The sequence below is a fragment of the Phoxinus phoxinus genome (assembly GCF_949152265.1).
Source record: "Phoxinus phoxinus genome assembly, chromosome: 23".
In the NCBI taxonomy this organism is placed as follows: domain Eukaryota; kingdom Metazoa; phylum Chordata; class Actinopteri; order Cypriniformes; family Leuciscidae; genus Phoxinus; species Phoxinus phoxinus.
Window position 1 is genome coordinate 25018774 of NC_136898.1, and position 27135 is coordinate 25045908.

At 39.9% G+C, this 27135-nt stretch overlaps 1 protein-coding gene across 3 annotated transcripts in view; it reads left to right on the plus strand.

The window, feature by feature from the left end:
* map3k1 (mitogen-activated protein kinase kinase kinase 1, E3 ubiquitin protein ligase) overlaps window positions 1–27135 on the plus strand; it is a 71354-nt gene that overhangs the window by 25068 nt on the left and 19151 nt on the right. For 2 of the 3 annotated variants that reach the window (XM_079600217.1, XM_079600218.1), the window contains exons 2-10: window positions 13798–13948; window positions 15361–15540; window positions 17165–17359; window positions 18438–18554; window positions 18632–18780; window positions 22096–22217; window positions 24899–24980; window positions 25859–26054; window positions 26815–27063. In XM_079600217.1, coding sequence (XP_079456343.1) covers window positions 13798–13948; window positions 15361–15540; window positions 17165–17359; window positions 18438–18554; window positions 18632–18780; window positions 22096–22217; window positions 24899–24980; window positions 25859–26054; window positions 26815–27063 — 1441 coding nt within the window. Of the gene's footprint in view, window positions 1–12124; window positions 12267–13797; window positions 13949–15360; window positions 15541–17164; window positions 17360–18437; window positions 18555–18631; window positions 18781–22095; window positions 22218–24898; window positions 24981–25858; window positions 26055–26814; window positions 27064–27135 lie in introns of those variants that run through there. The other variant, XM_079600219.1, reaches the window with a different exon arrangement.

A 27135-nucleotide genomic window follows, 5' to 3' on the forward strand; every position in this document is an offset into this window, starting at 1 on the left:
TCGGACTGCAAGCTACGGACGCCAAAGAACTTGTGATTAACAAAATAATTGTGCTTGCTGAGCTGTTAATAAATATATACTTGTTAGTATTTATTCTTTCTGGTAGAATTACCAGTGACATTAGTGACGCTGACTGGCCGAACGCGCCGTTTATAAAAAGCTGTGTTGGCACATAGATTATATGGACTGCATTTATATAGCGCTTTCACAGACCCAATGGCCACCAAAGCGCTTTACATGTTGCGTCACATTCACTCATTCATACACCGACGGCGGTGTCAGCCATGCAAGGCTCATCCAGCTCGTCGGGAGCAGCTGGGGTTAGGTGTCTTGCTCACGGACACCTCGACACTTGGTCAGGTGGAACCGGGGATTGAACCACCAACCTTCCGGTTTGTAGACAACCTGCATGAACCACTGAGCCACTGCCGTATATATATATCTTATATATTTACTCCAGAAACTAACTCTACCACATGGAAAACAGTGATAGATGAACCTCTTAACCTTTACGCTGAGGAGAAAACCCAATGCAACTTTAAGGGGACCAAGAGAAACATGATTATGTATTTCTGCTCAGCTAGCAACACTGGACACCAACCACACGGCATACGCTAATAACTTTTCATTACGGTCTACTTTCTATGTATAACAGTTCTATATAATAACGTGTTAGACAGGACTGTTAGACGGATGGTAAACTAATGAACAGAGAATGCGAACGCTGTTTGTTTGCTCAGTCTCTGGCGTTCTCAGCGCCGTCAGAATAAAGGTCACAACAAACGAGTGTGTCTTACGTCACTTCAGAGTTTCTGCTGGCGGTGCGAACGCAACCAGGAAAACGATCCTAAGGGAACCATTAGTTCTCCGGGAATCACCCTGGTGGCTCGTTCCTATAACTACCCGGTGCGAAAGCCTCTTATGACCCACCGACAGCACTGTCTTCTCTCATGCAGCTCAGCCAGGCCTCGTGAGATGCATGACGGATGAAAACAACCTTGGATGTACGGGAGCTGACGGCAGTAGATGTTGCGACTGCTCTGAGTTGCAAAAAAATGAGGCATCCATTTGATGTGGTGTTGGTGGGTAGATGCGGTCAGTACGGCCTGTACAGCGGGGGGGTGAGGTGCAGTTATAAGGCACGTCACACACTTTGTTGTGTGTTCTGCAACCGGCTCAAAATATCAAACATGTTAGATATATTTCAAATGGATGCATTATAGTCTAAAGTTAATCTGTGCCCAACGTTTTGTGCCTATTTCCTCTGAAGCTCGCGTGAAAGAAATAGATCATTGGACATGATGGTATGGTGCCTGGAAAGCTTGTGTGAAAGCAGGTTCATAATGAGGCGCGTTCATACACAAAACACTTTCTGTTTGGCCATTTCCAGACAGTTAAAGGCTGACGGTGGAGTTAGCTTTGACATCTCTGCTTGTTTAACTCGGTGTACCAAAGCTGAGGAAAACTATTCATAGAAGAACAGACCTGTAGTCATGTTCAGCTTCATCATCTCTAATGAGCTTTCTCCCTGGGAAATGTACTAATGTTCAAAGCAAAAATTTGACTTTTGGAAACTTTTCACTAGCCACTGTCTCCACTAGCACAAACCTGTGTATAGTGCTGATCTCACTCCTGGTCTATTCTATATTAGGAAATACTTTATTATGAGGTTGACATCTCAGATGACTTCCAAAAATAATACCAGGGTTCCTCACTCACGTTCAGCTGGATGGACCTCTGCAGCCAACAACCATTTTGATCTGACGCATCTATGGATGTTAATTGACCGTTCGCAAAGACCCTGAAAAATACATCGCAGAGCAGAGAGGACACAACGAGACAGGACAGACTCAACTTTCAAATTTGATGATAAATTTTTTAAAGAAATGTAAACAATAAATAGCATTTTGTGGCTCTTTAATGTGTGTGACAGATCGCTGTGTCGCCTCAGTTAAAGCCGCTCGTGAACCGATCATCTCTTCCTTCTAGTTCATTTATAGCATCAAATAAACATGAATGAACATCAGAAGGAATGTTGTTTTAACCGCGGAAAGACGTCAGTACACTCCGCTTCTCAAGCTCAAATCCTCCAACGTTAATCTACTAACTCTCCTGACTGCTTTGTCGGACAAAAATGGCGGATTCGGTGGATGGAGCTTTATGATTGGTCAGATCACCTGTCAATCAAAATCCCAGCAAGGCGTCAATTGGGTGAAAAAAGACCAAGGTTTAGTGCCTGAAAAAGCTTATCCGCATCTTGTTTTATGCTCCTCTTCTTCAAAAGAGTGTGCAAACTGCAGGCTATGAAACAAAACAAATTTAAAAAAGGTTTAAAATACAAACATTCCTTCAAAATAGCAGGTACATTAGACATTAACGTGTAACACGCATTCCCTTCTCTGAACATGTGTTCATACGATATTTTGTACTATCGTACTTGCATACCTCCTCAAACACACACCACACCATCAGGTCAGGCTGTTCTGCAAACATTCACATTACTTGTTTTTTTGTTGTTTTTTTACACTTACAGATGCAATATCATAGTAATATTACTAATAAATAGTTGCTAAAGTTGCATTGTCTTGGAACTGCATTGAACAGCAGAAGCACTTTGTCTAAGCACTTGACACAGACACCGGTCCATGTGAACATGCACATGATGAAGAGCGCTCATGCACCATTAACACACAGCAGAGCCGAGACCATGGCTTCAGCCTCCGCTACTGGGAACGTGCTTCTCTAATGTAATGTCACTCGCTTTTAATAAGTATCTGCCAAATGCATCAATGTAAGTAAGGTACAGTGCTTAATAATGTACTGATTAGTACGACTTTTACAACCTGGTATAGAAATATACTATTTAAATGGAACATAAGTCTAATATTGAAAATGTAGGCTAACTCTCACCAAAATGCCATTTTCACTTTAAAGCTGAAAGAAAACCGAAATCTTGTCTAAAACAAAATGTGAAACCGCTATTTTAACATCCAGTCAGTATTTTTCATATGGAGAATAAAGCACTGTGTGTGTGAAATGACCTGGTAAATTGCATTTGTAAAAGCTGCTGTTGGATGCTTTCTTGAGGAAAAAGAGCTTACATTTACAGTTGTTGCGATTTAAAACGGCCAAAAGCTTCTGTTACTAAATAACCAGCTTTCCTCTATACATGTATAATGAGCCTTCTGTATTAGGGCTGTGCTGCTGTTGTACACTCTAAAAAATACATTGTTTTAATCCAATTTTGGGTCAAATATGGACAAACCCAAAGTTGGATCAAAAATGCAATTTAAAAATTTAACCCAATGGCTGGGTTTGTCCATATTTGACCCAAAATTGGGTTAAAACAAGCCAGCATTTTTTAGAGTGTAGGGTGCAGGTCTGCTTGCTTTGGTCAAGATTTATTATTGAGGCTTATTTCGAGTTCGGGCCTCATTCATGAAACACAAGCATTTTTGTGTCAATTGGTCGTATTTTCTAAACGTTGGTGGTGTTTTAGACAAATTGATGACACTGAGTTTTGATAACACTATTTACCATAATTATATATTATAACAACGTTAATTAGTTAATCATTTAGTTGATTAAATGTGGAAAAAAAATGCAATGATTGAAAATAGCTGTTTAGTCCATGTTTATCAGTTTTATTGTAGAGTACTATTATCATGAGCACCAGTGGTATTTGTCTGCAAGCTTAACACTTTAATTGACTAATTTTTGATAGTCCTATGGCTAATTAGTCTCTTTTGCACTTTGCATTAATTACTGGTACTCCTGTACCTGTAATTCACACAGGTGTCATGTTTAGGTGCAGATCATGTGCATGAATGATTGGAAACCATTAAAATACACACGTTTAACTATCAATTCTGAGGTTTAACGTGCATTTTTCTATTGTATGCACTATTTTGAGTTACTTTCCACTGTTTAAAAATCTTTGTAGTTTACGGTGTATATTAAAATATACAGTATTTCCAGTTGTTTGAATCCAGATGTTCTTGAAATAAGTCCAATTTAAGAATAAGCTTAAGCATTTACTCCAAAACAAAAAGTTTGTTCAAGATTTTTTGGGTTTTGTTTTAGAGCCAAGAATTTTCATTTTGGTGCAAAATGACCAAATCAGACAGTATGATTTAAAGGGGTCATATGATGCTTTTTAATGTTTTCCTTTTCTTTTAATGTTTAAGTGTTATTCTACGGTCTTTGATATTACTTCCTCCAACGTCCACGTCACAGTGTAAAATATTTGCATAATTCCCGTCCAGAGGTTTAAGCGCACTGGCTCAGCTGGCCAATCAGAGCACAGAGCTTTTCTGAAGGAGGGCTGTGTAGAAACCAGTGCGTTTCAGACAGACTGGGAACAGAGGAGCAGCTATTATGTGTTTTTTGTTTTTTTTACATTAATGCTTGTTAACCTATTCTATTACTCCCAATAATCAAAAAGCTTTTAAAATAGCATCTTTAAACAATGTCTTCTGGCTGGTTCCAGTATGATCACAGATATATTACGTTTCCTAGATGGTGTAGTTCCTGTGAGCTTCCCAGCCGGGGGGTTTCTCAGGTGTACAGTGAGCCAGTGTGTGCGAGTCCTAGTTTCACAGTGTGACCCAGTTGGCCTGTATCTGGTGGTAGCGCTCATGTTAGCCGCTCTCTCCGTGTGCTAGTTCACATCACAGCCGGATCCTGGTGGCCGAGCGGGACACAGTTCGCTCTCTGTAACGCCCCTGTCCTGCTTAAAGGCAGGGAGACCTGATTATCTCCACTGTAGCGCGAGACATTAATGCTTCATGCCTGTCCTGGTTCCTCCGCTGGGCCGGTTAGAGATGTTGGCGGGTGTTTTCAGAAACGTGTATTTCCCGAGCTTTCCTGCAGGCGGTCTAGCGTGTTCGTGTCCGCTCTCTTTGCATGGCGATGTTAGTCTGGGGCAACGGGATAAGATCATGTGATTTAATCTTCAAAGGACTTTTGATGATAATGTAGACACTTTTTAAGTAGTTTGTTGTCGTAGGGCTGGGCATTGACTTTGATTTCATGACGGATTTATTCAAACATATTTAATATTGAAGAACAAGGTTATGTTTAAAATATGAGTATGAAATGTAGTGCAAATATTTATTAAAATATTAATACACTATTAAAATAAATGCTCAGTTCTAGTATTTTTCTGAGGTCAATGTGACGTTACGTAACATTGTTTATAAGCGGTTTTGTTGATGTTTTTCCGCGGTTGAAAAACTGAGCGATTTATATTAGACGTGATACATTTTAGTAAGTTGTATGTTTCAACATCCCTTCTGATGTGCATTCATGTTGATGTCATGGTTCATTAAGACCGGTTAATTAATTGATATTTAACTTAAAAAAAGGAAAATAATGTCCATCTATTATTTGATTATTTAATCTCTTGGTTAAAAATATGAAGATAGACGCACTAATTGGTTTTCTGTCTAGTATTTTACCTCAAAATGATTAATGTTATTTTAATAAAAATGTGGGAATTAGCAGAAATAAGTTAATATTATTTACGTGATGTAAACATAAAGCTGCTTGGTTTATATTGTTAATGTATATAATGTCTGCCGTTTATAATGGCCCATTTCAAATCTTTATGTGCTTTTCTTCTCTAAATCTTTTTAGGCTGTGATGAAATATTGTTCTTGTAAGCATTTCAGAAATGAAAGCCTAGGATGGATCTTTAAAATGCATCTAAATTACAGCGACGCACAACATTTACTGTACGGTGCTCAGCAGAGGTCAAAAAGGGTTTAAAAACAGTGAATTTTGAATTGCTCTCTTGTAAACTCAGAGATGTGGATCTGGACAGCAATTAAATTACTGTACGACTTTGGTGCGTGTCAAAAAACAGTAGACATTCGGCCATGGATTTTTACGCGGGTGGTGGGAGAAAAGCGGCGATGAAATCCTCTACTAGCACCTGTAAATGTTGAAAATGCCGTACGATATTTTAAACACAGCCTTAGTCTATTGTTTTTGTTTTGTTATGCCTTTTTTGCATTATTTTCCTGTTATGTTCAAGTCATTTTGACCCGGAGAGGATTTTCCTGTACCTGAAAATGCTAGTTAGGGCCCAAGCCTTGAAAAGGCGAAGGCCCTATTGTTTTCCTTCGGATTATTATTATTATTATTATTATTATTATTATTTTTCTTACGACTATTCGGGCACTTTTGGGTCTCTTAACGTGCTCAAAAACTCTTGAAACTTTGCACAAATGTCAGAACCCGCGGCCATTAGAGCCGGACTGAAGCTGGTACCCGGGCGTGGCAGGGGGGCTCGACAGCGCCCCCTGGAACGCGGTCCGAAAACTTGGTCAATAAATCAAACACGCTTGCGTGTAATAATATGAAACTCGGTACACTTATAGATCTCATCGGCTCATATATCCTTCGTGCTCTGACTTTTTACCCCAGCCCAACAGGAAGTCGGCTATTTGGCGTAGTTTAAAAAACACATGCAATGGAATTTAAAATACTCCTCCTAGAAAATTCAACCAATCACCACGAAACTCGGTGTGCATGAAGTCAAGACATGGAGGATGAAAAATTGCCAGGGGATTTTTGATATCTCGAACGGTTTGGCCGTGGCGAGGAAACGAATTTATGGCGAATATTGGAAACAGGAAGTGTGTTATAACATCCTCATACATTAATTGATCTGGATGAAACTTCAGCAGTGTGTTCGCTGTAAGAGGCCGATCACATGGGTGTGACTATTGTGAGTCAAAGTTATAGCGCCACCAACTGGCAGCAGGAAGTGTCACTTTCAAAATGCTTTAAAATCACCCTCTTATTTTTACCCGATTTGCTTCAAACTTTATGTGTATAATGTAAACACACGGCAGATGTAGACCTGTGAAAGGATTATTGATATCTTAAATACTGTTGCCATGGCAACGCAGCAAACTTTAATATTCTTTTTTAAAGTTTTTGAGACTCTTAGCATGCTTGAAATTGCATGAAACTCGACAGACACTTTACATTTATTGCCTAGTACACTTGTGCAAAGTTTCAGAAACGGGTGTGGTAAGGGGCTCAGTAGCTCCACCTTTAGTCAAAAATGGGGTATTAGTTTTACCTACAGTAACAAAAATCGGTATTTATATTTATCTCCCCGAGCCGGACAACTTTCTAATTTACAGTCATTAGCTCCGACCAACAGGAAGTCAGATATTTTGGTTTGAATGTGATTTGATGGGAATTTTGCCAGTCTCTCTCAGTGTCTGTGTGTGTGAGAGAGGAGGGGGGGCTTTATTTTAACCCTTTCTCTGCTGTGTGGGACTTCTCGGGCACTTTTGGGGGCCTTAACGTGCTCGAAAACTCTTGAAACTTTGCACACAGGTCAGAACCTGCGGCCATCAGGGCCGGGCTGAAGCTGGTACCCGGGCGTGGCAGGGGGGCTCAACAGCGCCCCCTTTAACGGGGTCCGAAAACTTGGTCCATATATCAAACTGAATATTGCATGAATTAGTATGAAACTCGGTACACATATAGATCTCATCGGGCCGAACAACTTTCGTGCTCTAAGTTTTACGCCAGTCCAACAGGAAGTCGGCTATTATGGGTTGTATGAAAACACACGCCCCTGGAATTTTATATACTCCTCCAAGAAATTTAATTTGATCTTCACCAAACTCGGTCAGCATGAAGTCAAGACATTGAGGACGCTAAATTGCGGACGGATTTTTGATATCTCGAATGGTTTGGCCGTGGCGAGGAAACGAAGTTATGGCGAGAAAAGAAAAACACAATGTGTTATAACGTCTTCATACATTTATTGATCTTGATGAAACTTCAGCAGTGTGTTTGTTGTAAGAGGGCTATCACATGGATGTGACTATTGTGAGTCAAAGTTATAGCGCCACCAACTGGCAGCAGGAAGTGTGTTACTTTCAAGATACTTTTGACTAAAGTGGGGGGGTTATTTTTACCTACAGTCACAAAACTCGGTCTGTATATTATGCTTATCGATCCGGACAACTTTCTCTTTTACAGTCATAAGCTCCGACCAACAGGAAGTCAGATATTTTGGTTTGAATGTGGTTTTGTCTCTCTCTGACAGAGTTCCCCCTGCCATTCTCTCTGTGTGTGTGTGTGTGTGTGTGTGTGTGTGTGTGTGTGTGTGTGTGTGTGTGTGTGTGTGTGTGTGTGTGTGTGTGTGTGTGTGTGTGTGTGTGTGTGTGTGTGTGTGTGTGTGTGTGTGTGTCCCCTTTTCTGTGTGTGTTTGGAGGGGAGTAGAAAGACTCACACTGATACAAGCTCTAAAGCAGACTTCTTCTCGACAGTCAAAGCGGGATTACGTTATTGCCCGTCGTGCACAGGAACCCGAAAGGCAACGGGGTGGCGGCTTTATATATATATATATATATATATAAATAAATATAGCTGCAAGCAGCGATGGAGGGCCCAAGCCGGTGGCAGCGCCAGCCCGGTGCCTTTAGTGTAACTAAAGGCACCAGGGTGGCGGTGCCACCGGCTTGGGCCCGTAATCGCTGCTTGCAGCTATATTTAATGTTATTATTGCAATGGACAAAAATTCACAATGGACAAAATTAAGTCTAACAACTTAAAAAAATATTGTTTTTTATACTTTGTTTTTTCCCCCCACATTGTAACACTTGTGGTGTTCCTGGTCAACAATGACCGGTCTACAAAAAAATTCTACATCACTAAATATTGGATTCAATCTTTTTGTAAATTTTTCTTTCAATTAGGACAGGTTTTATATTTCTTTTTGGAATCGATCGATCGTTGGCCTTATTTATCCGAGCTTACGAATTTATTTTTTCATATTTTGTCAAATTGACAGTTTATTACACTAGTGTGTTTTAATGTTTAACCAGGAAATTTCTTTTGAAATTATTTTATTTTGTACAGTGTCACACTTCTGGTGTTCCCGGTCAAAAATGACCAGCCTATACATTTTATAAGAAAAGGTATAAATCTCTTATGCTGTTTTATCAGAATAGTTGACCAATAGATTGCATCTAATATTTGGTGATAAAATAGCGTAACGAGTCATTTGTTTTTTGTTTAGTTTTTGTAGGTTGGTCATTTTTGACTGGGAACACCACAAGTGTTATAGGGTTTTCAACACATCACAAGGATTAAAAAACATTAGACGTATATTGCTGAAGTTGAACAAATGGAGGGCCGTAGTCCTGTAGAGGTTACAGTCCTGGAGTCTAATCCTAGGCTTTGCTTTATGTTTGGTGATGGGTAAAGCTGAGCGCTTCACGATACGCCTGCCGTCGCTGTTTATCAGTCATTTTTGGTGTGTCTGTTTGAAGGGTTAGTTTATGGCTTGTTGTTTGCTGGTGTAGTTGGCTCTGGTTAGCCGAGTCCTGACTGAGGTCCGAGCGCTCGGCCCCTCCGGCGCACACATTGTGCTGGCGTAACCGTGAGAAAGGGTGTGCACCGCTACAGGCCTGCAGTCTAGGCTTACGTGGAGCCCGAGATGCATTCCCAGCGCTGGCTCCTCCACAGCCCACCTGCGCGGCCCACAATGCCTCTTTGTTCCTGCCCCATGGCACTGTGGGATAGCTGTTATCTGAGAGGCAGGGGTTGGCCACCACCGACTTTCCCATTCAGAGTAAAGATGGTGCATTCCTGCTCTCCGGTTTCGCTGCGGCTCAGGCTCGTGAGAGCTGCTTTCCCAGTGTGGGAGCGAGGCGCGCTGTTGTGCACCAGTGTGGCCGTTTGCGCTCGCGGTAAAGTCGCACAGAACATTGAGTGCGTTTGAGTCAGTAAACATACAATGGAAAACTTGAAACCGTCTGCAGTTTAATGTACAATGTTTATCAGAACTTTCTTGAGCAACAAGATCAATTCCTTACGGTTTATGAAGGCGAAATGAAGTTTATTCTCAAACACTGGGTACAGTATTCAATCAAAATCAGTCAATCAAAACTAACTCTAACTTTAGCTGGACAATAACCAAAACAATCTCTGTTACTTTAATTTCCTATTATTATGCTGTGAAACAGTCTATATTATTAAAAGCACTATATAAATGGTGACTTGACTCTGGTTTCTGCAGTTCTTGATTCTCCGTAGCAGTGCTGTTACCACATGCTAATGAACACGCATGCTTATTTTAAAGGAAAAATGTTCAGGTAAATATTAACCATTGAAATTACAAATATGGCATTACAACAACAATCAACAAAATTTATTTTGGTCCTCACAATTTTCCAAAACAAAGAAAAAAATATTTACATGCATAACCGAAAAAAGGTGTCGGCTAAAGCTATGCTTATTATGCCGGCCCTTTATACACAATTACCCAATATGCGTCACTTTTCTCTCTGGATTTGATCCATTCATTTAATTTGGGTGTTCAGTGTCAGTATTTTTGACTATAATTTTTTTTGTTAAGTGTAATTTAATCCCAGAAGCCTGTGTGTGTAATTACTAATTACTCAAATGTAATCGAAGCCTTCATTAATTAATTGCATACAGACACAGATATGACTCTCTCACTGCATCATGTGACAGACAGCTAGTCCAGCACACTATTATCAGGAGACCTGTGCTGAGAGACTGTAGTTGTGGCTGATGGATGGATTAAAACGTGTGCAGCGTGGCCACATAAAGGGAAGCTTTTATATAATATCAGTGACTAATACAATTTTATGTTTAGTCACTTGGTTTATTTGTTTTCTCCTAAATGCTGTATTTCGCCCTTGACCTCAAACCCCATCTTCGCGAGACCTTTCTCGTGACCGCGTCACCAAACAGGAACCAGACGGTGGTGTCCTGCCATATAAGGATCCGGCTCACCGGAGTTCGGTAGAGTTTGGAAACCTGAAGGGACCGATCGATCGGCAAGCTGGCTGTTTTGAGAGCATGTTGCCGTCCCATTGAGGAGTACATCTGTGTCTTGAATTGCTGGATTACTTTCCTGGAGGACTTTAACAGTCAGAAACTGTCATGAGACTGCTCACCTATTCTCCACACCACCGGTGAGATGATCTGGACTTTACACCTAGCGCGCCGCACGCTGGACTTAAGGAGTTATCACACGCACACAATATTGAAATGCTGTGAAATATGTATACATGTTATTATTTTTGTTTGTTTTGTATAATACACTTGGGTTTTCTGCGGAAACAAATTTTGTTATTTATCCTCCATACTGAAACGGGACAATTGTTCCCTTCAAATAGTGTCCAAAAGTTGTACTTGAGTGCTGGTGAGAGCGGTTAATAGTTAGTTATTCTTAAAATTTACATATTAACATCTTTACCTGTCCATTTTTTCTTTGAGCCCTGTTACAAAACTCAAAACATCATGTTGTGTCATTGTGTGAACTCAATGGAAAAAATCCCTCAAAGTCTCTCTAATGCCTTTCTGCAGATGACCATAATTATCTTTTACACCGCTATTATCGTCCATGTTTTTAATACAGCGTGTCAAGTTAAAACGGTTGCGTTCAGATGTCGAGATTCTGTGCTCTTTTACAGTCCGTTGTATCTAGCAGTTTTGAAAGGGGGGAAAAACGTTTTTAAAAAGTGTTGCATTGAACTGAGTCACCGTGTGTGTTGCTGTGTAATGAATCGATCGAACCGTAAGAATCCCAGAAAGTTTGGCCCCTCGTTTGGTTTTCATGATCGGTCATTAGTGTCACTTTCGAATACCCGTTCCGTGCCCATCCTCCGTTATTACCAGCTGGCCAGTCCAGTGAAAACACAAGCAGTGCTCGTCATATTTCTGCTCTTTCATTTTCATTATAGACACTATAAACCATACGCAGTTATCCTCACTGTCAGGATTCAGAGTTTGTATTCTGCATTAGTGACACTCCAGAAAGTAACATTAGCCATGATTGAAGAACATGGAGGTTAATGTCAGTGAATTGTATTATGGCTCCAGTTTTTGCTCGAGCTTTAACATCAGTTGGTCAGCAGATCCGCTTCTGCAAAAGAGTAGCAGTTTGACGTCAGCGCACTTCCTCGTGTGATGTGACAGGAAGTCTGGCTTTCCTGTCCCGGGTTGTTGTTGTTGTTGTTGTTCTGCAGCGCTCGCAGAGGATCCTGAAAGAGTTGAAGGGACACCCGTGATCCTGCGGCTCATGACAGCCGGAGATGCTCCTTCCCCATCCCACATGTGGACACACCGCTCAGACTGACCGTCTCTCGCTCGCTTCATCTCGCTGTCGGCGCTTCAGGGGCTTTTCCAACATTCACTTTAATGATGTTTAATCTGACCCTCAGTTGTGATTTTCATCTCGTGTAAATGATGCATGATGGGTAAGATGGCAAGATAACGCAGTTTCCTCCATGCACTATACAAAAATACTTATTTTTGTAACATGAAATCTTATGTTTAATAACCATTTATTGCAAAAACTATTTTTTGCATATTTATGTTGAACCTCACTTTGTTACACACACATCCTATCATTTATCATTTAGCAATCAATACATGTGGATCAAGTCATCGGGCGATTGACTAATGATATGTGTCGATGCGTGTCAAAATGATGTTTAAATGCACATTTATCTTGACACTTTCAGGCATGCAATGTCCGTTGAACGCTCTAGTTTTTAAAATAATGTAAAAAAAAAATACAAAGTGCATATTTTTGGATGTTCCTATTGGGACACATTGCAGAGAGTTCACGTAAATGTTACATTTTTGATGCCTTTGTCAAAATAGGCAAATAATATTGATATCAATCGAAGGCCCTCTAATATAATTAAACCATAACCGTATCGTGGCATGATATTGTATCAAGGAGAATGATTGTCGTGGTGAACCAATCACATCACAGCATCTCAGATTTGGGCTCAGGCGTTTCAGAAACACCAAACCTACATTTGTCATCAGACCAGAGTGATTTGGTTTGAGCGTCTCACGCGGTTGCGTTCCCGAGCGCAAGAGAACATGACAGCGGTTACCGTGTTTCGTCTGACGCTCTGAGACGCACTCATGTATGACGGAGGACGAAAGAGCCAGATTGCAGCAACAATATTTATCTGCAAATTCTTTATGCGATATTCCAATTTTACCCATAAGATAAATTCACAACTTTGGATGGAAACGGCCACTGATGGGTTCAGGGAGTCATTTGATTGGTTCAAACAGGAGGTGGCCTGTGAGTTTTCCTGACCGATTGATTTTAAGAGTCATTTATTGTTGCCTTGCATGTATGACTGCAATATCATGTGTTGTTCCTCATCTGTAAATCGCTTTGGATAAAAGCGTGCGCTAAATGAACACATGCACAGCCAGTGAAGCCAGTGTGGTGTTGTTGGCTTATTGTCTTTTTTAATTTTTCACTTTCAACTTTGGCTGCAAACAAACACATTTGTGTGTGAATATTCATTTTGCTATGTGATTGTACACGGTGTGCAAATTCTGTGAGAGCTTTGTTAGGACCGCAAGAGAGATGCATCAAGATGCAGTTTCTATGCCAATATTTATCATTTTTATTTATGGCATCAGCTGATGAGTCTTGGAAGTGCTGAGACCTTGAGTTCGACAGCCAGTCAAATAAACATACATTTAATTGCACGTGTTATTTACTTTCCTAAATAGTTTTTAAATAACTAAATATATAGTGTGATATTACATTTATCGTCTTTATATTGGCCATCGGCCACCTTGTACAATACCAGCATTGGCCATAAACTCATATTGGTCGACCACTAGTGTCTGCACTGCTTGCTGGGAAATATCTGCTGGAAACTGTGGAAAGGGTTATATGTGGTGAAATGCTCATTGACATTCACATGCTCATTGACCCCCAGACTGATGTAGTGTGTTGTGTCCCTGCAGCCGGGACATGGAGAGCAAGGAGACGCTGCGCGGGCTGCAGAAGATGGAGGACCGGCCGGAGGAGCGCTTGATCCGGGAGAAGCTGAAGGCCACCTGCATGCCCACCTGGAAGAGCGAGTGGCTGGAGCGGCGCAGCAGGAGAGGCCCCATGGTGCGCTCACACACACACCTACAAATACGTATTGCACATCACGTGTCTGCAAATTGCAAAATTTGTCTTTTTCGATAGTCACTGTCAGATTTTGACTCCTAAAATCTTGTCGTGTCATGATCAAGTAACATGTCAGACTACACGTTGCTTTCTGACCAGTCATCGCGTGTTGTCACACACACTCACTATAACTCACTATAACTATTACTATATTATAGTAATAATAGTTAAATTGAAATATTTCAAAATATTTTATAATATTAAGGGTTAGGGTTAGTATGAAATATAATATTATTGCTATATTATATTACTAATAATATTACTATGGAAATATTATTTCTTTTCAATAATAGAATTTATTTAATTAATAAAGGTAGTTTTGAAAATATATTAGTTCTGGCCTCACATACATGGCTTATAAATGGGGCTCATTTTGAGGAATACCATTCATTTATTTATCTATTTATTTTTTAAAGGCAAAAAAATTACATTTAAGTTCAAAGTGATACAAGTAAAATTCAAATGAATATACATGTATAATTCATTTTTTTAATATATATATATATATATATAAAAATGACGCATTGTTGTCACCATTGTCTTGTGTTTTATTGATATAGCATCATTACTGATTCTTCAGTACATTACTGATTTTCTACATTACTACAGTTAACAATTAAATCACTGGATTAATTAGCTAGTTAACCATTAACAGAAGTTAACAATAGTTAAATCGTTGGATCAGATTCCCTGTTACCAAAAATAGCGGAAAACCGTTTCCGGAACGGGAAATGAGACGTTTTGAAGGTCTCCTCCTTCCTTACATAAGCATCATCACAGCTGACCCTGTGGAGGACCTGCACACGGTGCGCTCGAACGCTCACTGCAGTTTCCCTGTGCGCTCGAACGCTCATACGACAGCTTTCAACTAAAAAACTGAAAACTTTTGGTCCGTTTTGGCTGTTCATTTACACAGTAATGGCATTTGTGGGCCTGAAAACGCAAACGTTTCAAAGTTTTTGAAAGCGATACCATTATCGTCTCTGTGTAGATAATAACTACGGAAACATGAATTCATGAAAACATCATGTGCATGTGTATTACATGTTCAGTCTATAGACCCATAGTGTTTCTTTACACATTCACTGATCCGTGTGAACGGATAACGTTTTGATAACGCTGTCGTCTATACACGAGAAACGCAAAGGAAAGACTTTTCCATTTTTAGGTCATCGCTGTCGTGTAAACGTACACTTAACAAATTTTTCTCACTTTAAATGACAATTTTAATGTCCACATATTTGCCAATATGACTCGAGACAAAATAAAAGATCAAATGAAGCTCAGGAAGCGGGCTGTAAGTAGAGTTTGATGTGTGTGTGTGTGTGTGTGTGTGTGTGTGTGTGTGTCAGGTAGTGAAGCCCATCCCTCTGCGAGCCGACGGCACTGAGGCGGGCAGCGACGGGCACAGCCGAGGCCATCGCAGCCCTTCTCCCGGACCCTCCTCATCCTCCTCCTCCTCCTCCTCCACACGGACGGCTGGGAAGCCCGATTCCCCCGGTCTGCGCAGGCGGAGAGGCTCCCCAGTGCCTGTGAGTGTGTCACATTTCTATTGTCTTCTGCTGGCGTGAGTTTTGTTGTTGTATAGATGAGTGTGTTGGTTTCTGCAAGTCTAGTTCACACAAGTCGTCATGGATAGAAATGTGCCGGTGATGAACATGCACTGTATTATTGTGAGCTCTTAGAAATACAGTGAATAATTCTGGATACCTTGTTACAAATTGTTTAGATTTTTAGAATGTGTTTTTAGAATGTGTGTTTAGAATGTGTTTTTAGAATGCTTCTTTCCATCAACCGTTTTAATGTAACTGGAGCAGTGTTTCCATTACCCTTCAAATTGCGCAAATTGAAATTGCGAATTGAAAATACGCTCAATGGAAACACGTCAATTTTGCAAAAACTCCCCATTTATCGCAAAAAAAGTTTTTACGCTCACATGAGGAGGTTTTTCAGGCAAATCGAAGAACAAATATTTTGCAAAACTGCATTTACAGTCACCTGACGGTGTGTTTGGACAGAATACGAGACATATACGATTATTAAAAGACATATAGTTGATTATTAAATTCATAAAAGACTAAATAATTACGGGAATACTGGATTCTAAACCTCAAAGAAACGCCACAATCAAGACCTCGAAGCAGAACTGAGGGAGAAGCACAGAAACTCCTCATATGAGCCTCTCTCAGTATAACGGTCTTTCCTGGCCATTAATGCTGTGATAAAACACACGTCTCCTTCCATTAATAATAATGTCTCCTTCCATTAATAATAATAATAATAATAATAATGTCTAGTGTGGTGGTTGTGATATATAAACCTACCAATGTCCGTTGCCATGATTTTTTAAATTACTTCTCGCGAGAGGAAAAAAAATAGTTTTAGTCGCATAACATCGGTCAATGGAAACGCCGTCATTTCGCAATAGTTTTGTATTAATATTTCGAAAAAATCACAAAAGTTTTGCGCAAATCTGTAATGGAAACGTGGCTACTAATGCATGGATGATGCGTAAAAGAGGCATGAACTCTCAATATTTGAGTGTCAGATTTCACCCTCTGACTTTAGACCAGTGACTCTTGTTCAGAAGTGGCAGATGGAATGGGACGAATGCCACAGAAATAGGTTGCATGAAATAAATCCCAGTATAAGGCTTTCCTCAGTCATTTCAAATCTAGGTATGATCAGGTTGTTTTTCCTTGGTGCCATTTAGATAATTAGAAAGTCACACGGTTATTTACTAAAAGGAAGAACCACCATCATGGCTTCCTTGTCAAACTCCAACAGGTTAACACTGTGAAATCCTGTTACATGGCTTTCTCCAATGTCCCTATTTAACTCGACTGTGCTGTTTTTTTTTTTAATGAAAATATACAGTTTTTATTCAGAGATATGCTTAACTGATGCATTTACAAAAGTATCACCTGAAAAAAATTTTTTGTCTTGTATTAATCTTTTTGTTATTTGTGACTTTTTTATTCACTTTGTTCTTGTCATGAAGGTTGCCTTGTTGCTGACATGACGTTATAAATAAATTAATGATAATGATATTTTTATGGATTAAATTTAAATGTAAAAATTACAATATTTCTGGGAGTTAGTGACATTTTTCCATTTATGTGGTCTTAAAAATGTGGTCTGACTGTGTGTTTGCAGAGCGGCAGGGTGACGCCCCCCCGCAGAGCTCCCTCCCCTGATGGCTTTTCCCCATATAGTCCCGAGGAGACCAACCGCAGGGTCAACAAGGTCATGAGAGCCCGCCTCTATCTGCTGCAGCAAATAGGACCCAACTCATTCTTGATTGGCGGAGACAGTCCTGACAACAAATTCCGGGTGTTCATTGGTCCACAGGTATGCTGTGTCCCTATATCCAACGTGTAGAAGTCCTGAACAATGCACTAGTCAAAGAAGAACCCTTAAAGGTTCTCAGGTCCCTGACACATCAATTGCCTTATCATTAAGTATGATATTGATAAGTAAGCTAGTAGGAAAGAGGTTCCCTGAGAAATATACATATTTTGGTGTCGGCATACATCAGTACAGTAAAGGGGAAAAAACTGAGAGTCTGGAGTGTGTTGGGACACCACAGGGGAAACCACGTTTGAACTGCCATTTTACTATGGTTGGTTTCAGTAAATCAATCTATGATATTTGATGGGCTTACTAAACGTTAGTCGACCAAAATGTAATAAGTCGGTTAGTCGCAGAAAAAAAATCTCCACAGGAATTGGCAAAGTGACGCAGTCTGTGACGGACAAACGTTTGCCTGTCATCCATCAACCTCAAATATGGCTTATCATTTGAAACATGAAAGTAGTAGCAACTTTACATAACTCTATCATTATCCTAGATAAATGTGCGCTATTATTACGTGCGCATCGAAGTGTCTGTGCAGCGCTGAAGTATAGTGTGCTTTACTGCATGACATGCAGGCGCCGGCGCGATCACTTGCATTTTTTCCTGATAACAGCGGAAACTACCAAGTATTAATTTTGTCCTCTTGCCTCAGACATGAGAAATACATCTATAGAAAGCTTGAAATGTCTACAAATACTCTCTGCTTGAAAGGTGCATTTCTCTCTAAAGGTGTGTCCGCTTTACTGCGGAGATGAGTCAGCATCGTCAACTTCATCTTTGCAGCGACACTGACTCAGAAAACACTCAGAAAATAAACAAAGTTTATTAATAAACAATTAAAATTTCTCCCTGCTATTTTTTCCAACATGTTTATAATCATTACTTTTGCCGATGCTTTGCTTTTGCTTTTTTATGTGTGTGCTTGATGAGCCCTGATATTTATAAAAAATTGGAAGCCTAAAGATTTTTTTTTAAATGGTTATGTTTCCTCACTGCCTAATATAGTATACATAATTGTGTCGCTTAGTTATTCCTCACGATATGATTTCCCTTGTGTTGTGTGTGTGATCAGACCTGTAGCTGTGGGCGAGGGACGTTCTGCATCCACGTGCTCTTCGTGATGCTCCGGGTCTTCCAGCTGGAGCCGTCAGACCCCCTGCTGTGGCGCAAGACCCTCAAGAACTTCGAGGTGAGCGGACCGTGATCCAGCAGAGCACTGGACCTTTCCTCACGCTCCGAGATCACTCATGCTTTGGTTTCATGCAGGTGGAGAGCTTGTTTCAGAAGTACCACAACCGGCGCAGCTCGCGCATCAAAGCTCCCTCACGCAGCACCATCCAGAAGTTTGTGTCCCGCATGTCCAACTCGCACACGTCATGCACCTCCAGCGCCTCCCCATCCAGCAACGAAAGCAGGTCGGTAAAGCTCCAGAGACACTTACACCGTGTCCTAACCAGACGCGATGCGATAAGATCCAGCAACAAATCATTTGTCTGTCCACACTAGATGCGACGTGACTGCGAGATGTGTAAAAATCAATCAAAACCCACAGCCAATCAGAGCAGCGTGTGGGCGGAGTCTCGTGGCGAGTGCACGGCACCAGAGAGTAATCTTGATGGCAATCGCAAGAACTTATCCATTTTAACATTATTCAAAATACATAGGCTACTGAGTTACTCAGACAATATTGTCAAAGAATACACTTGTTTGTTCACAGTTTGAACGTTCTTGTTTCCATTGGTTTAAATTCAAGATCTGAGGTGAATTATCCATTGTTGCTTTTACAGCTACAAAGCTGGAGCACTAAATGATATTCAAAGTCACATGACACTCTTTTAACATTAAATAAAGCACATAAACAGTACCTGAGATTATCATTGATACACTTTGTGTTTTTCCAGCGCGACGTCGCAGAAAAATAGAAACCGTTTCTAAAATAGAATCGTCGCGGCCGGTTAGGACAAAAACTCTGATTAACATGGTAAAGACGCATTTTATCGCGCGTCGTGTCGCGTGTAGTTAGGACAAGGTGTTATCCTGTTGAACTGTGTGATGTTAGGCTGTCCCTGACTTGTTACTTGCTCTTTTTAAAGAGGTCCTATCATTCATGTTTTAGGGCTGTTACTGTTAAAAAAAATTATTGCAACAATCATTGTTTTTGTAGCACCTTGTGCCATGAGCACCACGTTTTTTAAGACGCTGGGGATATTTCACTCATCCTCATGTCGTTCCAAACCTGTGTGAATTTCTTCTGCTGAACACAAAAGAAGATATTTTTTTTGCTACTATTTTTTTTCCATACAATGAGTCAATGGGGTCCAAAACAATTGTAAACATTGTGTGGGGAAAAATAAATCAGTCAAGGATGACATGCATCACATTTTTAGGTGTTATATCCCTTTAGAAAATATCAGTAAAACCAATTATTAGTCTATAATTAGAATTAAAGAAATGTTGCTGTTGCATCTATAAAATGTACTTCTATGCTAACACCCTCTTCATTTGAAATGAGTAGCAACACTTTTTTTCTCCTGTTTGCTCATACACAAGCTGTAGGTTTGATGTCTTCTCTGTAATCAGTAGTTTTTCTTCAACATTGTTACATATTGAAAAAACAATCTGCACTAAAATGTGCTGCTCAAAGTATAACCTAAAAAATCTGATAAAATTGTTAAGATGGGTAGCATTTGATACAAATTTTAAACCAGGGCTTCTCGACGTAGGATTTAGGAGATGGGTAACTAAAGGTTTGACTGCTTTGTGCACCTTTGTTACAAACGGAAAATTTAAAAGCTTTGCTGAATTAAAAGAAAAGTATGATTTGGAAAAAAAAGATTTTTATCGCTATCTACAAATAAGGGATTACTTTGAAAGGGAGTCTAAAAAAATGGGTAGTACGGAGCCAAATTTACTGGTAGAGGTGATAATTGATTCCTATAGAAAGAATAATCTCTTCTCTCTATCGGGCCATGATGGAGAATAGAAAAAACACATCTAGCTATATTAAGCAGAAATGGGAAAGAGAATTAGGGGAGGAAATTCCAGATGAAGAATGGTATTTTGCTTGCAAGACACAACATACGATTACCTATTCGCAGAGATGGAAAGAGTTTGCATGGAAAAATTTTGTGCGTTATTTTATTACCCCCAGAATCAAAAGTAAACAATTATCTACACCACAAATATGCTGGAGGTTATGTGGGCATACTGATGTTGACCATTTTCACATATTCTGGAGTTGCCCAAAAATACTACCTTTCTGGAACATGGTGTTGATGGAGATCCAAAAGATTTTAGGTTATAAAATAACAAGAAATTTCAATACACTGTATCTGGGAAATAATACACAATCTGTGTTGAAAGAAGATATGTATCTTGTTAATATATTGAGTGTAGCATGTAAGAAGAGTATCACAAGGAATTGGTATAAGCCTGACACCCCCTTACTTGGAGAATGGATGGAAATAGTTAAGGAAATATATAATATGGAAGAAATGACTTCAATTTTGAGGCTTAAAAAGGACTTATTTCTAAAATACTGGAAAAAATGGATTGAGTACTGTAATGTAAACAATCAATGATTATTATGTTAAACTATGCTTGCCCCTTAACAGAATGCTTAGGATATCCTCTGTTCTATTGTTCTCTTTTTGTTTTGTTTTTTTTGTTTTTTCTGCCTTTCTTGATGTTGAAATCTTGAAAAATCTTCAATAAAAACACAGAAAAAAAAAATGAAAAAAAATGTGCTGCTCAAACTGTTAAGATCAGACTGTAACGAGCTGGGATTTTTTTACATTGGATAATTATCTTATTTTTAATTTGTATACACAGTAACACATTTAGATGTATGTGATTTATAACAAATATTGTTTTTATTTTAAAGTGAAAAGTTAATGCGAGACCCTCAGAATAAGGGCAGAAGGTTCCCATTGGCATTGTGTTGCTGATGTTTTAATACTTTAATGAGTTTGATTTAGGGTTTGATTTTTAGGGTTTGATTTACGGAAACGCTTTTCCTTTGTGTTTTTCGCGTGCAGACGACAACATTGTCAAAACGATCCCCGTTCACACAGATCCAAGAAAACAACTAAAGCCTGTGTATTATTCACGCCGGGCCAGCAGTTGGCGATGCCACTTTGTATAGAAACACTACACGCCTCTAGACTAAACACACGTCATACGCCTGTGCATGACATTCCCGTTTTCACAATTTCATGTTTATGTAGTTTACACTGAGATGATCACAGTATCTCTTTTAAAAACGTGCACTTAGCAAGTTTAGCATTTTCTGGCCCCCAAAACGCCATTGCCATGTAAATGAACAGCCAAACTGCACAAAATGTTTTCTGTTTTTTAGATGAAAACGGCGTCTTTTAAACCGTCCCTTACATTTAAAAAAATCATTCAATCAGAATTCATAGTTTATTGCTATTATGCCATCTTTCTCCGTATTACCAAGTTGAACCCCAAATACGTGTTGGTGGAGTTGTTGTGTAAATGTGTACAGTGATGTTGAGGCATCTGTGTGAAGTCAGTACGTTATAAAATGTCAGAACAAGTAATGTTTGAGTTCTAATATAAAAATAAACATAAAAATGTTATGGTATTGTTTTCATGGTATCTCAAAAGAAAGTTTTTGATTCCTCATATGATTCATTTGAAACTAAGTAGATGTGTCACTGCCCATGTGTACCTCTCATAACTGATCCGGTGTCGACTCCTGTGCGCAGTATGAAGGATGAGGAGGAGCAGATGTGCCCCATCTGTCTGCTGGACATGCTGGATGAGGAGAGCCTGACGGTGTGTGAAGAGGGCTGCCGAAACAAGCTCCACCATCACTGCATGTCGATATGTGAGTACCGAGAGAACTATCAGTGGTCATATCCCAGATTATCCCACATCCCCTACTGTGATATGTAGAGTAGTCACAGGAACTAGAATTGACTTCTGAATCTGTCCACATCACAGGAGGGAGACTTCGAGAGCCTTTTTATGCGTGCTTTTACAATAGAGCCCAAATATAGGACATGAACCTGACTAGCCTGTCTTAAAGGATCATGAAACTGAGCTGGATACAGAAAAGCTCAAGCACTGAAGACAATTCAAAGAAACCTGGTCCGGAGTGAGCGTTTTTAAGCCTTTTCTGCCCTATTTTTTGTTTTGTTTTTTTAAGCTACACTAGTACACTAAACATTAACCAGACATTTAGGTGCACATATTTGATTGCATCTTCTCCAAATCTACGTCTGCTAATTAAGACAGTAGCTACATTTACATGGACACCTGTTGAATTCATTCAAGACGAAATAACACTTCTGCACGCGCAATGTGTTCTGAGCTGCGCACTCAAACACCGAGCCGCCTCTCACATAATGCACGGACACATACACACAGAATTATATCTCACAATTATCCTTAGTTAATTTATAGAATCGGCAGCAGTTCTTGGATTATTACGCAGGAATGAGAGAATAGTTCCTTGTCATATTGGCCTATTAAATCGCAATTTTTCATTTTCTGTCGGCCTTGGTACATGATGTAACTACAGAAGAGTCGAGTTTTAAATAGAAAAAATATCTAAACTCTTTGGTCATTTTTTTTGAGAGAGATGCTAACGGTCTAATGCGAATCAATTATCTATGCTAAGCTATGCTAAAAGTGCTACCGCCAGACCCGGAGATCGGCTGAATGGATTAGAAACCGGTAAACTGTTTAACTCTAGGGGAACTGGAAAATGTGAAAGTGAAAAATGTAAGAAAAAAAGAAGGGAGAGTTCCTTTAAAGAGCAGACTTAATATTTATCTAGTTCGAGTCCTGATTAGGAGACGATGAGCTCATGAACCGTTGTGGCGTGCTGCTTACCGGTATATTAATACCCTTCCCGCAGCTAAACCCAGGCGTCTGTGGATGAGAGTCTGAAACAAGGACTGATGGGACGTTACGGTGCTCCACTTCACAGACGATGAGTGGATGGAGAGTTTTATAATGACGGGACACTCATTTATGACACTTCATTGAACAATAACAGCAGCTCGTTCCACACGTCATTACACATGAGCAGTGCTTTCCAGTTTTGGCGTTCAATCAGATCAAGTGATCAATGTGCTCTCGATCGCTTTAAATCACCCCTTATAATCCAAATGAAATTTTAATCGGATTTGGACAATTCATTCCGATTGACGTAATAATGTGTTTTCATTTTATATTATTTTATTCCCACTGTGCTAGTCCGATTACAAACCGATTATTAGGGTCCATGTAAACACGGATATTGCTAGAGCAATAAATATTAAAATCGTGTCAAGAATAAAGGCTTTGGAAGATCTTTTAAATGTTGTTTCGCAAATGTTAAATGCTCATTCGTTGTCTCTATTACAGAGCTCTTCAAATGATCCCCCCTCGTGCTGTAACAGCCAACAACTCAACCGGAGATTGTTGCATAAAAATGCTGAAGGAATAAAAAAGGAAGTCATGTATGAACACCCCCTTAGGGATATTTGAATTACCAAATGAAGAGTTTGGTTCCAAAACGCGATAAACGCCTTTTTTTATTTTTTTATTGAGTAAACGCAAAAATCAGTATTGTATCTGATCGATATTGAAAAGTCAATATTTAATTTTACGTAAAATGCGAAATCCGCCGTGTTATTCTGTCATGTTTACAAACCGCGACAAACGCCAGTCTCCTTTCTCTGCAGAATGCGATACATCCGCTCAGCCAATCACAGCGCACCATTCCACGCACTGTAAACAGTAACGGCGGCGCTTTGAATACACCCGGCATTCTAGTTTTCCTTTTATTTAAGTACTTCGATCAACAAACAAAAACAAAAATAAATAATTTTGATGGCATTAATGCACCTGTGGTGGGAAAGAAACGTAATCCATCAATCTAATAATTTACGTGAGGAGATTAAGAAGATGAGGCATTCATGAATGCACTTTTCGGAGTTGAATGTAAGGAAAATGCCATTTTGGAATTTATGTGATCTAATGTGTTGTTTATGATGAAATTTTCATTTATTGTTGTAATTAATTTATAGCATTAACAAGATGACCCATCACTACCCAAATTCATTTTCAAGTTCAGAGGCTGTCATATGTAGATCAACTTACTTTGTTGTGTATTTTCAACAGTTTCAATATGAAAAATAACTTTTCAATGAATGTTATTATAACCTAAAGATACTATGTGAAAGTTTGAAACAGAAAATAGTGGTTTTCATCTTGCCATTTTCTTGGTAAAGAAAACAACGTTTTACTCAAATTAATCAAAATGGATTTATTGCGTTTTGGATCCAAACTCTTCAAATGTAGCCAGTTGGGTAATGCAGTAAATAGGCTTGATGTTGCACAAATCTGTCATAATACTCAGAAAAGACAGATTACGTGTAATAACATGAGGATTCCTCGCAGGAGATGATTTGAAGTCTGACTAATTGTTTGTTGAATGAGCATCCTAGCCCTATATCCCCTGACAGTCTTCCTGTAATGAGTTGTGTGAACATCTCTTGTGCCCTGTTTGTGTTTCAGGGGCCGAGGAGTGCCGGAGAAATCACGACACATTAATCTGCCCTCTGTGTAGAGCCAAGTGGAAGTCTCATGATTTTTACAGGTAAAGATGTAGAAGCGTGATCGAGAATTCAGCAGTTCGTGTTTAAAGTGAAGTAGAGGCTTCAGTCACAGATGTTTTATGAGCATAAGTTGCACCAGGAGTGTGCTCATGACCCATAGACTGAGATGAGATCATGTAGAGGTCAGGGCGGGCAGATGCCGAGCTCCTCTGGTGGTTAGGTGAGCGAGACAGCCCGGCACCAGCCATGTTTGTGTGTGTCTGCCCGGGATTGACATGCTAGCGGATAGTCGGTTTCTGGTGTTTTCCAGCTCCCCGCAAACCATCCAGAGATTCGCCCCACACTGCCACACACACAATGATGCCCGAAACCAAACCCTGCTGTTTCTTCTTTAGGAAACGGCAATTATTCTAATTTCATGAAGTAAATCCCCTCCATTTGTCTTGGCTGGCTGTGAGATGGCATGACTGTTGAGAGGTTGGCACATTCAGACAGGCAGTGCATTATGGTCTTGCCATCTCCGCTTATGAGAACACAAACCACAGGTTCGGTCTGTTGCCTTTCCAGATGTTTTTCTGAGCTATTAGACCTTAAACATGCATGTTTTGTTGTGTTATGAGACACAATGGCAGCCATTAGTATAAACTGTCTTCTAGAGTCAGTCAGAAATCATTCTGTTATGAGTTGATGCTCAAGAAACATTTCTGATTATAATCAATGTTAGAATTAACATTGTGCTGCTTTTTTTAAAGCAGTAATACATTTTTTCATGCTGTTAATTATTATTTTTTTTTTTCAAAAGAACCACATTTAATTGAAATTTATCAATGGAATACATCCTTTCTTAATACATTATTAGTCAAAAATCTGTTTTGTACAGTGGATGTTGTCTTAAAGAGCTGTGTTTGTGTGTGTGTAGTTATGAGGCCTCGTCTACAGTGGAAAGCACAACAAACCACTCCCAGAGTCAAACAGCTGCAGCGTCGTCTTCCTCGTCTTCATCTCTTCAGGCCGAGAGCTCCAGATCGGGGCAGGACGGCGACTTCTCTCTCCCACAGTACGGAGCGCAGCACATCCCGCAGACTTACACCGAGCTCGCCGAACCCTGGATCAAGGTGCCGCACACACACACACACACACACACACACACACACACACACACACACACACACACACACACAAGATCCTGCATCAGGTCTTCAGACAAAACTCATTAAAGTGACCATTCATGATCAAAAAGAAAATTCTTAAACCTATATAAGATCCAGTAGTTCACCCCCCAAAAAAATCCTGTCATTATTTACTCAACCTCAAGTTGTTCCAAACCTGTATGACTTTCTTTCTTCTGTTGAACACAAAAGAAGATATTTTGAAGAATGTTGATTGAATGTCAAAATAATTAGTGTCCTGCAGAAGAAAGAAATGAATACAGGTTTGGGAGAACATAAGATGACAGGGTTTTTGGCTGGACTACGCCTTTAAAGACGCGCAGAACAGAATAGATTTTATTATAGGCCATCAATATCATAAAAATAATTCAAAACTCAAGGGAATCTCACATAAACTGGCATATTTTTTCATCTAAAGTCTCATTAACTGTAATGCAATGCCCCCCAAAAAATGTAAATCCAGTCGTAAGGGTGACAGTGTTACCAAACATTTCTATTTCAATTAAATGTGGTTATTTTGCATGGTAGTATTTCTCTTTTATCATTTAATTTGTAAAGATTTTATTAAAATCAGATGTACGAAATCTTTCTGTTTCTATTTTATTTATTTTTCAAAATTGCAGAGAAAAATGTGAGCCTGCTGATTCTTATGTTATATTATGTGACGCTGACAGCCTGTGGTGTGTGTGTTCATGTGCTCTCTCAGGTGTTTGGTCTGGAGCTGGTCGGCTGCCTCTTTTCCCGTAACTGGAACATCAGGGAGATGGCCCTCCGGCGGCTGTCACATGACGTGAGCGGGGCGCTCCTGCTGGCCAACGGGGAGCACTCATTGGCCGGGGCGGGGCCGGGGGCGGGGCTGGGCACGGTGACCGGAGAGGTGGTGGTGGAGTCGTGCTGTAGCGTGCTCTCCATGGTCTGCGCTGACCCCGTCTACAAGGTCTATGTGGCAGCACTGGTGAGAGGCTTATAACATCACGCTTGCCACTAATACAGCATCTGAAGATATAGGGTTAGCATCTGAAGATAT